A 14,374-nucleotide genomic window follows, 5' to 3' on the forward strand; every position below is an offset into this window, starting at 1 on the left:
GGATACTAAAAAAAAACAATTTCTTTTCTCTTTTCTTTTTTTTTTTTTTTTTTTTTTTTTGTATTTTACTTTTATTAACCTACTCTTATGTCAATACATAATATTTTATCCCTTCTTCTTTTTCTTTATCTCACATCTTCTGTTTTATGTTGTAACGTCGATTACGAATATAACTTCTTGACCACTACACAACCGTCCACTGTTGACAATAAGACCATCGACATTCACCTATATTGTTCCATTGATGACTTGCCACCGCCAACTTCCCGACAACAACCTATTTATGCCCATACCACAACAGCAAAAGCACGATCAAGATTACATATGCCATCTTCCAAGTTTATATTGGAAATGATCCATCGTCTACAAGTCTCAACCAAACAAAAACTCGCTACCGCCGCTCAGCAAATGCATCACCTTTTGAATGTAGTCCAACAAAGATTACATCAAGTAGAATATGACAGATTCATTACAGGCACTGTAGTGCGCTTTTATCAATCTACTGGTTACATGATACGTACTCATTTACAGCCGACAATGTATGAAATACGCCATAAACTCTGGCCATTGATGTATGGATTGAACGACAGGAAAGAAGACATGGTACAATTTTTGGAAGACATTTATACTCATCCAGCTCTAGAATGGCATATCTTCTCATCAAAGTTGACTGGTCAATTAAGGTTATTCATGCGACACTTGGGAATGGATTCCTTTTTACAACACATACATCAACAACTCTTACGATTGCTGTCAAATAGTTTGTTTTCTACAAGGATCAATAGCAGCAATTCTTCGCCGCCATTCTCGAATCTGGATGATCTCTTCAAGGATATGTTAGAAACGGATTATCATGGAAAATTCTATAAGCAGCAAATGGCTCGATACTATCAACAAATGTCTCCTCAAGAACAAACTCAAGTACTATATTCAAAGCGTGATTTTACACAATGGGTTAAAGACGGTGCTTCACAAACACATAACTTTGTCGTGCAAACACAACAAGATTGGATTCAACTTATGCAGTCGCTCTATCATGATATGGAATCCATGTTGGATTGTCTCTCTCTTCCACCACCCGACTCCTTGATGACCACAATCGACTGTTCTCCCAAAATTCGGCGTCAAGCTTTGTTACTCCTTTCACCTCCTTCTTCGGCTACTTCATCTATACTGACAACTGATTCTACAGGTTCATCATCAACATCATCACGACAAATACAAAGTACCACTTCTACTACACGTCAGCGATATGAATGGATATTTGAACTGGAACAAATTTACCAGGAATTGGAGATTACTATTGAATGTATCTGTCCTAGCAACCACCACCAGCACAGTGATCAAACCTTTCATCCATCATCCTCTCCTTTTAGCAAATCTTCAACCCCTCATATCATTAAATACAAACAAAACCACCCTCAACAACAACAACAACAACGACAACAACAACAACAACAAGATGAACAACAATACCAGGAAAATCATACAACGCATCGACAACTCTCCATAGATATGCTAGCCAATTTGAAGAAAACAATGATGAGACGATTTGCACGATTGGATAAGGAATTACATCGTCAATTCTTTGCCGCAACTCCACCGCGAAAACACCAACCGATGCATTCTATTTACAATCGGCTTCGTGAAAACGTTTCAGCGATGAACAAATCGACCTATGACAAATACTTGAACCAGTTGATTCTATCATGGACGGCAATGATGGCGAATACTTTGGATATGGCAAACTCTGTGGCGGATGATTTGATCTGGTTACAACGCAAAAAGGACGACAATAGGACAAACAATGTATATGCGGAATCAATCGAGTTGATTTGGACAAGCGCTCAGCGGAAAATGGACAAGAACAATGAACAATTGATCAATCAATGGGAATTGATTTTTATCGATCTGGATCATGATTTGCAATTGGCTTGGTTGGAAATGCTCGATATGGTGGATGAGACTCATCGGTCTTCTTTGGAACGTGTTAAATCCTTTTGGTTACATAACAAGGCTCGTTTATCTCATTTTTTCTCTTCTTTGTTTCAACCTACCCATTTAATGATTCATCAGAATTAGTATCTCCCTACTTTTTTTTTATTCTTCTTCTTTTGTATCATATCTTTTTTTTTTTTTTCTTGTCCCTGTTTATAGAATATGATTTATTTTGTTTTACTCATTCATTTTTTCACCTCTACTATTTCCCCCCTTTTTCCTCTCTTTAATTCTATTATATATTCTAATAAATAAATAAAAAAAAGTGACATCTTATCTGATTTTTTAGAAATGGAAATGAAGTTTGATCATTTTACTGATCTTTTTTTTTTCTTTTTATATAGAATACCTTTTTTTTTTATATTATCAATCAAAGATTGTTTTTTTTTTAAAAAAAAAAAAAAAAAAAAGAATCAACCCATTCTCATGGATACCCATCTTCGGTATTACTTACTTAATGATATCATCAAGTCTATCCATCAATCATCATCACAACAAGTTGATACAATCATCTTTGGATAGGTTTTTCCTTTTCACTCCCTTTTTTTCTTTTTGATAATTAATAACAATCATCCAACAATAGTTTTATCTTTACTTTTTATATAAATACGTTCATAGTTTTATATATATTTCTTTTCTCAATTCTTTATTACTAACATCAATCAATAAAAAAAAGCTTTTTCGACTTTATTACAAAAGATATACTATTATTATAATAGTATCATCAAGCCTTTTTACAAAACATCATCCAACTTCAAATTGCAGAAGAAAAAGTGTCTAGGAAAAAAAATTATATTTAGTCTTATGTTGTTTAAAATTTTAGTATAAATATTTCATCCTTTTTCTTCTTTTCCTTTTTTTTTTCCTGAGTTCAGTCAATATTTTATATATTTTTCAAATAAAAAACTTTTCTTTACATCCCTACTCGATTGTATTGTGGATTATTCATTTTGATTGGCTCATTTTGTTCTCTATATCAAGTCAGAACAATTTTATTAAACTCCTACCTTTGACCTTTATTTTTCTTTACTTTTCTTTACTTTACTTTTCTTTACTTTACTTTTCTTTTTTATTTTATCTCTTTTTTTTATACGCGTGCTTCCGTAATCAATTACTGGTGCTCACTATTTAACTTATTATCTTTCAATCATCCGAATTACTTTTTTTTTTAATTTTGGCTATTTGAACTGATAGAAAGGCAAGATACATCTATGTAAAGGAAAGAGATGAATGGATTAGGCAGCTACTACGACATAGCATGCCATACAATATCTTGAGGTCATTTCTGAAGAGAATCCGAAAAAACGATACCTGGTCAAGGTTCTAAGATGGAGACCATCTTTTCTTAGGGCGAAGGGATGTAAGAAAAAAAAAAACTTCTATTTTTATTTTCATTTTCATTTTCCATTTTTATCTTCATTTTTATTTTTTTATTTTCATTTTCATTTTTATTTTCGTTTTCGTTTTCGTTTTCATTTTTTTTAACTTTATTTCATTTTATTATAAATACCCCACCTTTTTCCTTTATTTTTCTTTTTCTTTAGTCAATTTATTTTAATAATAAAAAACATCCTTCTTATCCCATTTCAATTGTATTTGTGGATTATTATTTTTGATTGGCTCACTTTGTTTACTTTACTTTTTTGTTTTATTTTATCTCTTCTTATACGTGTGCTTGCGTAATCAAGTACTGGTGCTCACTATTTAACTTATTATCACTCAATCATCTGTAGAGCTAGGACAGGCACACAGCCTTTAAATTTTTTTTTTCATTGTCAACTTTTTTCTTTTTTTTTTTTTTTTTTTGAAGTTTTTCAAACATTGGATCTATTTTCCCAATGTTTGAAAAATGTCAAACATTACATTTTTTTTCTTATTTTTATTTATCTATTCTTTTTATTTTTTAGTATAAATAACCATCTTTTCTTAGTTTTTTTTTTTTTACATTGTCAATTTTTATATTTTTTTATTCAATAAAAAGTTTTTTTTTTTTTAACCAAAATCACATTGGCCACTCTTAAGGAATAAATCATCCTAAGTTTTATCTTTATTTTTTTTTTTTTATCTTCAAGCAATCATCAAGCATTTTATTCAAGATTATTTAGTTGATCATCATCATCTGTGATCAAATCATCAAGACATCTATTTCCTTTTTGGTTTACATTTTTTTTTTTTTACGTTTGTTCTTTTTATATAAAAGAACTGGTGCTCACTACTCATCAAATATCGTCGATATTATTATTTTAATAATATCATCCACCAATTACAGTATATAAATCAATCATCTACCCATTAACAAAAAAAATCTTTAACACATCTGAATTACTTTTTCAATTTTGGCCTTGTTGAGAAAAAAAAAAAAAAAAAAAAAAAGAGAAAAAAGAAAAAAAAAAAATCAAAAAAAAAATCTTTATCTTTTACTCTACTTCTACTTTCCAAATTTGGAACAAGACTTTATTTTTCTTTACTTTACTTTCCTTTTTTATTTTATCTCTTTTCTTATACGTGTGCTTGCGTAATCAAGTACTGGTGCTCACTATAAACATTATCAACTTTCAATCATCCGTTTTACTTTTTCAATTTTGAACCTATAAACCAAAAAATCACCCTACAAGCCTTAACAACCAAAAAATCACTTAACAACGCTTAACATAACACTTAGTTTTCTTGTGTAACATATAGAAAAATTTAAAAAAAGAAAAAGAAATGGTTGCTGGCGGATTCGAACCGCCGACCGTCTGTGTGTTAGACAGACGTGATAACCAACTACACCAAGCGACCATTTTTTCGTTCGAAACGAAAACTCCATTATGAACCTCATCCAAATTTCAGCCAATCACGATCGAGTATTTGTAATTTGGTGTTACAGTATCTCGATTCTTGTTGGAATTGTCATGTGCTCCTGGATGACGATTGGGCTATGACAGCGGAATCCTAATATCTCCTTATATAGTGATGCCGTAACCCTTGCAACAAAAAAAAAAAAAAAAAAAAAAAAAAAAATCAACTGATCAAACCACATTCATTTTGGTTTCTATCTTTTTGGATGATGATCATATTTCTATTCAATATACTTTTATTTTTATTTTCTGTTTGGGATGCGTATATTGTAAAAATGTCGAATATGCCTAGTATGTTTACTACATTGAGACAGTAGTGTTGAAAATAGTCATGATGATGATTACGTTGTCAATGAAAATGAAAAAATATAAATGTTCAGTTTTTATGCGTGACGGAAAAAAAAAAAAAAAAAAAAAAAAAAAACTTCCATAGGATGAGTTGTATCGTCAATTGTTGGTTGATTGCGTTTCATCAATAAAGTGTATGCGGTCTTCGAATAAAAACTATTTAAACTAATCTTTTCTTTTACCTTTCTCTCTTTCTTTTTATTTTTTTTTTTTTTTTTTTTTTTTTTTTTTATTTCTCTAGCATCTAATATAACAAATAATGCAATCCTTTATTCCAACTTCCCTACCACCGAAACGAAGATTATCGAAAGCGCAACGTGAATCCAGTAGACTCTTGGACGGTTTTTCAACTAACAGGACGCGACCAATTGACACTTTGAGTGAATCCGATTTGTTGGACCTTCGTTCAAAAACCAAGTCCATGCTCGACAATTCGTAAGTATACAGAAATAAAAAAAAAGAAAAAAAAAAGAAAAAAAAAAGATGAATTGGCGAAGATATATTATTACTATTATTATCGTTATTCATTCTTGTACTTTTTTTTTTTTTTGTTTATTCTTCTTTGTGGACTAGAACGATCGTGGCTACCTTACCTGATAAAGGATCGAAACTCAAGGAAAAGATCAATACAATCGACAACCTGTTGGCTTCCAGAAAGGATACACCTGACACAGTGACAGAAAAAGTCTCAAAACTATCTCTAGAAAACAACAATCGACCTAACATTCGGAAGAAATCAGTTGCAGATGCGAATCTGGAAGCTTGTCGCATAAATCTATCAAGTAACATGTTACGAGCTCATGTCGGTGGTACTAGTCATCAGAATGATTCCAATACAGGTGAAAAAGATACAGGTACCTCTAGCGTTAAAGAATATGATGATGGGCAACAGGTAAATACAAAAAAAAAAAGCAAGTAATATGGTTAGTTTCTAGGATACTCATAGTATCTTCCTTTCTCTCTCTTTTTTTTTTTTTTTTTTTCCTTGCAATATATAGGCCAAGGTGCGGATGATTAGTTTGGAAGAATCTGTTCGACTTCAAAATTATCAACGGGATCGACTCAAGGTAAAAGGAACTGGGAATACTATTGATGAAAGGTAGTTAACGTCACTAACAACGCATTTTTTTTTTTTTTTTTTTCGGATTGTTTTCCATGGTCGTTAGGAAGAAGGATACCGGAAACAATTGGAAAAATTGAATAAATCAATACATCAGGATAGAAGTATCACAGATGATATTAGGTAAAGAAAAGAATTTCTTATGTTTACGGTAGATATGCATCCAACCTCTTTTTCTTCTATACATAGTACTACAATGAATAGATTACAACTTGATTCTACACCACGTGTATACCGACCTGCCGATGACAATACAGATGATGATGAAGGAAGCGATGAGGATGAAAATAGTGACAATGATTTTGGACTAGATAGTGCTTACGAAGAAGATGATAGTTCTATCCAGGATGAAGAATACGTACAAGATGATTACGACAACAACCAACGATGATACAACTTTGATCAACTTTATTTTTTTTTTTTTTGTACATCAATCTCTTCATCATTCCCCATTATGTATATTTTTTATATCTAGAAAGTTGTACTCTTTATTGTCTATTCCTATTACTTATATTGTCCTTCCATCCTATATATACATATATATTATACAATCATCTATGAATAAATATAATAATAACAATACAAACATCCTTTTATTTTAATTGACCCATTGAAAATGACTATAACTAAAAATACTATACTATATATATATATTACAAATGATTTATCACTATTCCATTAAAACTTGACAATCTTCTTTTTCAAAGGCTTTCTTGCTATAATAGGAGCAATCTTTTTTTCGACAGCGACTTCTTCGGTATGTTTTTGTTGTTCGGTAACGAAGATATGATAATCATCATCATCAGCTCCTTGATCTAAATCAATCTTGCCAACGACAGTAGTTCCAGCTTGTTCTTTTGTCATCTTACAATCCTTAGCTAAATGATCTACTTGACCGCAAAATCGACATCCACCACCATTGGGATATAAACCTTTCGTATTTTCAGGGCATTGACCAGCAAGATGTCCTTTCCCTTGACAAATAAAACATTTGGCATAAGGTAATATATCTATAATAATAATAATAATAATAATAATAAAATTGAGTTCTCATATTTATCTAATATAATATTTTTTTTTTAAACTTACTTGCTTTCCTTGGTTTCTTGCACTGTTTCAAAGTATGTTCAGTAGATCCACAGTTATAACATATACCTTGAATAGATTGTTTGCCTTCAGGACAGTTTTCAACTGAATGACCTTTTTTTCGACAACCAAAGCAAATTGTGTTCCTCTCTTTATTTCTATTTCTTCGTTCCTTACGACCTTCATCCACTATAAAAACAACATTCAAATGATAAATTGCCATCCATATCTTTGATCCTTTCTTTACCTTTTCTTTTTTTGTTATGTTGTTGGTTATCCTTAGTGTCGTTTTCTCTCTTGTTATTGTCAGTATTTGAGGATTCTTGTTGTGTTTTCTTGTTGGGAATCAAAGGTGTCACATGGAAATTTTCATTTGTCTTGACGTATTTGGCTTTTCCACCGAGTTTTGCATATCTTGTCATTGAAAAGATCTATAGAAAAGAGAAAGAAAGAAAGAAAAAAACCTTTTCATTTGCATTTTGAATTGATTCAACTACCGCTGTCAGTTTGGAATATTGTTCCATCTCTGTGGCTGAGATAGCAGATTTACTAATAAAGAGATAACATATATCAAAAAAAGAGAAAAGAGAAAAAAAAAAAAAAAGACATATTTATTTGTATTTCAAATAATGTACATAAGAGGTAATAAAGACATGAGTGTAAATGGGGATGAAGATAAAGTAAAGAAAGCAAAATCGAGTGAAGATGGCAAATGAGATATATCGGTAAAATGAAACAAAAAAAATTCTAGTCAAAAAAGAAGTAAAGGTAGAAAAAGAAGAAGAATCGTACATTGTAAATGTCCGTCAAGTAATACTAATAATCGTTTCCTTAGTTCTTGGGTACTGGTGTTGTTTTTCGTGATACGTAAGGTGAGAGCTACAATGGTGAAAGAATAATAAGATGTTTGAACTTCTTTTTTTCTTTTTTTTGGTTCACTTACTGAGAATCCTTCAAGATCAGGAACAACAAATGTTCGTACTTTGTTCCAGTCAACCTTGTAACCACCGTTTTTAGTATGACGACCCATAGCACCACTTCCAGTACCTTATAGTAAAAATAAAGTAACAGAGGGAAAGATTTAACCTCGGGTGATCTAATCATTTGTTTGCTTTATTTCTTTCATTTAATTACCTTTGTAGTAGTTGTGACCTTGTTTAGCAGTAAGCTGAATTCGCTTAGCTCCTCGAGGAATAGATCGGATGACACCAAACATGTTCTTTATGTATTGAAGAAAAAGAAAAGAAAGAAAAAAAAAGAAGAATCTTCTTGCTTCTATCACTGGTGGATAAATAATTGAGGGAGGTAAGGATAATTCAAACTCAGGTAAGTCACGATCATGTCAAAAAGTGTATTAGTTTTATTGCTACAAACTATAAATCAGCATCATCACTATTGTTAATCTGTTGATCTATTCCTAATCTATTTCCTACTGTTTCTAAAGCTGTTGTCCAATCTTGAGATTCGCTAAATACAAGTTTTCGTTGTTGGTATATCTTTTTGAGTTGTTCCATGCACTGATTCACTAGTTGAGGGTCTGTCGAACTAGAGCTAGAAGTAGATAATACTTGATGACTGGAAGAGGATGTAAAACCAGGAATAGCTACTGTAGAAGGGTCATAAAAATGACGAATACATGGCCATATCACTTTATGAAGAATTACACCAATATCATGACTAGAGAGATATGGTAGGAGTTCACCAATATGTGACAGATTCGTTGGGATCATCTAGTCAATTAAGAGTTGCGTCCAAAAAAAAAAAAAAAAAAAAAAAAAAAGGAAAGAGGTAAGTTTAGTAAATATAGATTAATATTCACTTCTTACTTACCATTTCCATTCGAGATAATAGATATATGGTTTCTTGTAATTGAGTGGCAAAGTATAACGACATGGGTTTGTTGGCGACTTCTTGAAGATTCCAAAAAGTAACAAAATAGATAAATACACTACGTAAGAGAGCTTTGCATGAATTTTGATCCACTTCAAAACATTGATCCAACATCAAGAACAATATGGGATGATCTTTGAATGCATTGCCATTGGTAATATCGGTTGCATATGGTATTTTGTACGGTAAAGCATCGTCGTATATATCTTGCGATACGGTTGATAGTGTCGGTAATTTGCCGTTGATACTGATCATAAGCTGTCGTGCTACAGCTAATGACAATGATACATATATGTATGATATTAGTATATGTTGCACGTATCACTTGGGAAGATCTTACCTTCACTAGATGTCTGACGCAATATATTTGCTGTATGGTCAATGTTACTCATGTAGATTTTGTCCTTGGTTTTCCTAAATAGTAAAGAATAAAATTAAAAAAAAAGGTGAAAACAAAAAAAAAAAAAAATAGAATCTCGGTTACTATTTTGTCCTTCCTGTTATTTTCCAGTTCATTTACCAATCCGATTTCAGAACTTCAATAGTGGGTATATATCGAGGAATATCAAGTGTATATGATCCATATTTTGAATTGGTGGTATGTCGGCTATTGACAATTCTATCCAAAAAAGATGTTGCAGTACTTGATGACCACGAGGAAGCGTCCGATCGAGGAAATGTCTCCAATTCACCGTTTAAAACCGACTCCAATATTGTCGAAATAAGTATAGCTGCGATTGGTTCTCGAAGACAGCACTGAGACACTAGTAACGTGTATATATATAAAAAGAATGATTAGTATCCCACCCCCCCCCCCTTTTTATTATATTCATCTTACTAAGCTGCTGTAGTTCCAATAGACATATATCTAATGTACCGTTACTGTCACCAAGACGATCTTCATCATTTTCTACTACCATAGAGTACCTGCTTTTTAGTTGCGTAAACCATGATTCCACAAGCGCCTTTGCAATTGCTGGAGGGTCAGAAGGTTGAAGTTGATCCTCTTGAAGCCAGAACTTGGAGTTGATCATAACACGATAGCCCATTGCTCGACAAACTCTGGATGGATGACTCATAAAGAGAAGCATTACTTGCCGCCAATGGGATGCGATGTACGATGCGAATATTTGGAATCCAGTAGATGGTGTCACTTCCGGTGTTGATGAATCCACGTCGTTATTGTGAAGATCGTCAAAGATGATGGCTAAATTTCCAAAAATGTTTTCGACTTTTGTACTGTCCTTATCGTCGCCCGTAATGCTGAAAGCCATGGCCTTTGAGAATAATTGTTCCAACATGATTCTGGTTAGAAATCAAAAAAAAAAAATGAGATCATGATAAAAGTATATACTATATAAGTATGGGATTTCGCTCTTACCTAAAAAAATCTGGCCACTTGTTCTCTGCAGTTCCAGTAACGTTCCGTAGAAGATGCCGATTGGTGCTCATCTTTGTTTCAGAATGGTCCATTGATGCGATCGGTAAAAGAGTCATAAGTTTGATACACAAATCCACCGCATTTTCCAAGGTATTGTTGTTGAGTATGGTGAATTGCAAGAAAAAGATGGGGATTTTCAATTGATGGGGTTGGCGAGGCTGATCGTATTGTCGTTGTTGACATCGTATTGGATCTAATATTGGAACCACCCAATCATCCACAAGATCAATAGAAGATGAAGATATATCGCTTTTGTCCAAAGATGGCAGAAAATTGTCCAAGGTCGAATTGCCGTCAGATGGCGCCAAATGTTGAAGATGCAATCTTGGATCATATACGACTGTGTCTAGCATTATAGCTACATCAAAGGCATGTTTCATGATAACTTGTTGAGGAACAAAGGCAACATTGGAAAGCCACAAACCAAAGATGCTGGATATATTGGTAAATTCACTTAAATAAATACATGTATAAGTTAATATCAAAATAACAACTTTTTCCCCCCTTTTCTTTTGATGTTATTTAAAACTTACTCTTTTGAAGTCCTGCGTAATAATGAATAGCCTGTTTGATTTTCAAATAAGATTAAGTTACTAATCGTATTGTTGTGATATAGTTTGTTGAAAACTGCGGACCAGCATTCTATAATTATAATAATAATAATAATATTAAAGATAAGGTAAGTAAAAGTATATGTATTTGGTATATATCATCTTCATTTACCATTCGTAAGTTGAGAAGATATCAAAGGTATTGCCATTATATAACCCAGTATGTATCTTTCCCAATCGTGAGAGCTTCCTTGATCCATATTAGACTTCATTCCATCATTCAATTGCACGGGAGAGGAATTATTTACAATGCGTAAATAAGAATCCAACAAATCCATCACTGATTCGCGCACAAGAGTAATATGTTTGTTGAGTAAGTGTTCCCATAAATCGTGTCCTAGTATAATCACTGTTCCCAGATCATCTTCATCCATGTTGTTGCTATTATTAATTGCTAAGGTGATAGGATTGCCAATATCGGCGAGTTGAGTCATCAGATACCGGTGGAGTTTTGGAATAAAGAATTGAGGCAGGTTGTCGGCAACAAGGCAAAACGCATAGACAGTTCTTTCACGCGCTTGTAATATGTTTTCCTTGGTCATCTGTATAGAAATAAGGTTTTTTTGAAATCAATAAGTTTGATTATCTACTTGCATGAATCTAAAACTTACTTCAAAGAGAGCCCCTAACGTACTAAAATATTAAAAAAATATAAAAGGTATAAATATTTTGAAGTCATTCAGTATCATTTTCATTTACCTTTTGTTAATCATTTCCAGAAACGAGATACAGCTGGTCAAAAAGTCAAGGATATGCTTGATGACAGGATCCTTCAATGTTTCATCATCTAAACGAGGAAATGTGTAAAATTGATATTACTTAATTTACGTGTTTCTTTTTTTTTCTTTTTTCGTTTTTTTTTTCTTTTTTTTTTTTTGTTTTACCTGTAGATGATTTCGCAAGTAGAACCGAGAATGACCACTATAATTTGTAACATACCCAAGGAAAAGAAAAGAAAAAAAAAAGACAGAGAGAGAGAATAAGTTCAAGGAACTTACTTTTCTATTGACTAGTGATTTTACCTTGACAAGTTTGCAACCATCAGTAACAAGGAAACGTTTCAAATTGGCAATCTTCAATATAAGGGATCGTTGTTGGGAGGTCCATTGAGAAGATGATTGTTGTGATAAAGACGTTTCAAGTATTTCATGATAAAGTTGTTCAAGATCTGTGTCTGAACATGAGGTTAGCATAAGAAAAAAAAAAAAAAGGTCAAAGAAAAGAAAGAGAGATGTACCAGACCGCGAACACAAGTGAAACGCGGTATTTGAAAAAAATCCAGTCATAGAGTATCGACGCAACCAGGCTTCAATTTTTTTCTTCTTTTTCCTTTCTTTTTTTATATTTCTATACAATGTCAGAACAACCACCAGCAGAACAATACTCTGAAGAAAATCAATACTACTCGGATCAGCAATGTAAAGAAAGGAAAAAAGAACCTATCATTAGTTAAACATTATTGATGTATATGTTATATATGTATATATTCTATATATACTTGTATAACATATACTGCATATAAAGTATATCATGTTTTTTATTGATCATCTTTTTGGGACATATACTCTCTCTCTCTCTCTCCTTCCGCTTCAGATGATTATTCCGATCAAGGTCAATATGATTACTCTGGATATCAACAAGAGTCAACTTCTTATGACAATTACTATGGATACGATCAGCAGCAGACCTCTCAATACTATGGGGACCGTAATGAAGAACAATCTTATGGTGGAAGTGATCGTGGTCGATCTTATAGAGAAGACCGTTCCTATCATAGGGAAGAACCTAAAGGTAATGTAATGATTATGAAAAAAAAGAGTTATTTATTTTAAGTTATTTTTTTTTTTTTTTTTGGCTTAGATGGAGTCCAAAAGATCCAAGATACTATATATATCAACAATTTACCTGAAGATGTGACTGAAGAAAAGTTGGCTACTCATTTTGGATCTATTGGTATATTGAAAACTGATCGAAAAACAAGGAAACCAAAAAGTAAGAAAACTTTGTAGTTAGATTTATTGGTAGAGGGTGTACAAAAAAAAAAAAATAGAAAAAGAAATCAAGTATTGTAACATATTTTTATTTATTTATTTACTTCTAGTTTGGATTTACTACGACAAAAGCACAGGAAAACCAAAGGGTGATGGTAAGATTTTTTTTTTCTTTTGTAATTTGATTATTTTTCTTAATCAAGGCAATAATTTTCATTATTATTATTTTTATTTTTATAGCAACATTGACATATGATGATCCTCCTTCAGCTGATGCGGCGATTGAATGGTTTAGTGGTAAAGAATTTATGGGAAAAGTGATTCAAGTTACCAAGGCTGAACGAAAATTACCTACTACTTCATGTAAGATATATATATAATACAAACAAAACAAAATAATAATAATAATAATAATAATAATTAAATGTTATGATTTTTTTAGTTGGATCATCTGGTGGACGCTCTAATAGTGGCAGAACTGGTGGCCGAGGAGGCGGATACCGTGATAGAGGTAGTCGAGGAGGTGGTACCAATGGATCGAACTTTACTCCTACAAATGAAGGTGATTGGATGTGTAAAAGGTAAAGAAAGAAAAAGAGAGAAAAAGGGGAAGGAGGTTTTAGATATATTGATTATAAGTTGATTTTGATATATTGATTGTGTTTTTTTAGCTGTGGATCAAACAACTTTGCAAGACGTATCGAATGCTTCAAATGCCGTACTCGTCCAGAATCAACACGAGGAAGCAGTGAAAGGGGAAATGGACACGATGATCGCGGAGGTGGGCGAAAGCGCCGAGATGATTACAGCCGTCATGTGGGTGGAGGTCGTGATGATAATTCTTATAGAAAGGATAGGCACGAGCGCAGGGACCGACCTTATTAGCTATTTGGATTCTAGTTTGTTAGTTATTTGATTTTTTAGTTAGATATTTTTTTTTTTATTTTTATCTTTTTTTTTGTTTTATTTATTTAGTTATAACTGATTAGTTAGTCAGTTAGTCAGTCAATCAGTCAGTCAGTTAGTTAGTTAGTTAGTTAGTTAGTTCG

The 14,374-nt window shown here is 32.4% G+C and overlaps 5 protein-coding genes and 1 non-coding gene across 6 annotated transcripts; 3 read left to right on the forward strand and 3 right to left on the reverse strand.

The window, feature by feature from the left end:
• Positions 1-52: 52 nt before the first annotated feature.
• Positions 53-2,147, forward strand: BX664DRAFT_340541 (uncharacterized protein). The gene has a single exon (XM_051546843.1). The coding sequence runs from the start codon at positions 88-90 to the stop codon at positions 2,080-2,082; it is 1,995 nt and encodes a 664-aa protein (XP_051397046.1). The 5' UTR covers positions 53-87; the 3' UTR covers positions 2,083-2,147.
• Positions 2,148-4,705: 2,558 nt separating this feature from the next.
• On the reverse strand, positions 4,706-4,779 carry BX664DRAFT_t115. Its single transcript has one exon. It is a non-coding gene; the product is annotated as a tRNA-Val (tRNA).
• A 464-nt stretch (positions 4,780-5,243) lies between these two features.
• Positions 5,244-6,896, forward strand: BX664DRAFT_340542 (uncharacterized protein). The gene is made up of 6 exons (XM_051546844.1): positions 5,244-5,320; positions 5,428-5,621; positions 5,760-6,078; positions 6,185-6,253; positions 6,353-6,429; positions 6,496-6,896. Exons 2-6 carry the CDS (start codon positions 5,446-5,448, stop codon positions 6,695-6,697), a joined length of 843 nt encoding a protein of 280 aa, XP_051397047.1. The 5' UTR covers positions 5,244-5,320; positions 5,428-5,445; the 3' UTR covers positions 6,698-6,896.
• A 1,082-nt stretch (positions 6,897-7,978) lies between these two features.
• Positions 7,979-8,614, reverse strand: BX664DRAFT_340547 (mitochondrial ribosomal protein L27-domain-containing protein). Its single transcript, XM_051546845.1, has 3 exons — positions 8,527-8,614; positions 8,336-8,439; positions 7,979-8,271 (listed from the first exon to the last, which is right to left on the reverse strand). Exons 1-3 carry the CDS (start codon positions 8,606-8,608, stop codon positions 8,224-8,226), a joined length of 234 nt encoding a protein of 77 aa, XP_051397048.1. The 5' UTR covers positions 8,609-8,614; the 3' UTR covers positions 7,979-8,223.
• A 593-nt stretch (positions 8,615-9,207) lies between these two features.
• BX664DRAFT_268637 (uncharacterized protein) lies at positions 9,208-11,378 on the reverse strand (the record flags this gene model as incomplete). Its single annotated transcript, XM_051541008.1, has 7 exons — positions 9,208-9,548; positions 9,608-9,696; positions 9,803-9,889; positions 10,090-10,587; positions 10,664-10,734; positions 10,945-11,176; positions 11,257-11,378. Coding segments are annotated over 7 exons (1,440 nt in total), but the record flags the coding sequence as incomplete, so codon positions are not given.
• A 1,242-nt stretch (positions 11,379-12,620) lies between these two features.
• BX664DRAFT_340555 (uncharacterized protein) lies at positions 12,621-14,371 on the forward strand. Its single transcript, XM_051546846.1, has 7 exons — positions 12,621-12,752; positions 12,928-13,125; positions 13,195-13,326; positions 13,436-13,480; positions 13,566-13,688; positions 13,768-13,906; positions 13,997-14,371. Exons 1-7 carry the CDS (start codon positions 12,689-12,691, stop codon positions 14,208-14,210), a joined length of 915 nt encoding a protein of 304 aa, XP_051397050.1. The 5' UTR covers positions 12,621-12,688; the 3' UTR covers positions 14,211-14,371.
• Positions 14,372-14,374: the final 3 nt, after the last annotated feature.

This window comes from Halteromyces radiatus (assembly GCF_025201355.1).
Source record: "Halteromyces radiatus strain CBS 162.75 chromosome Unknown BX664scaffold_8, whole genome shotgun sequence".
Lineage (NCBI taxonomy): Eukaryota > Fungi > Mucoromycota > Mucoromycetes > Mucorales > Cunninghamellaceae > Halteromyces > Halteromyces radiatus.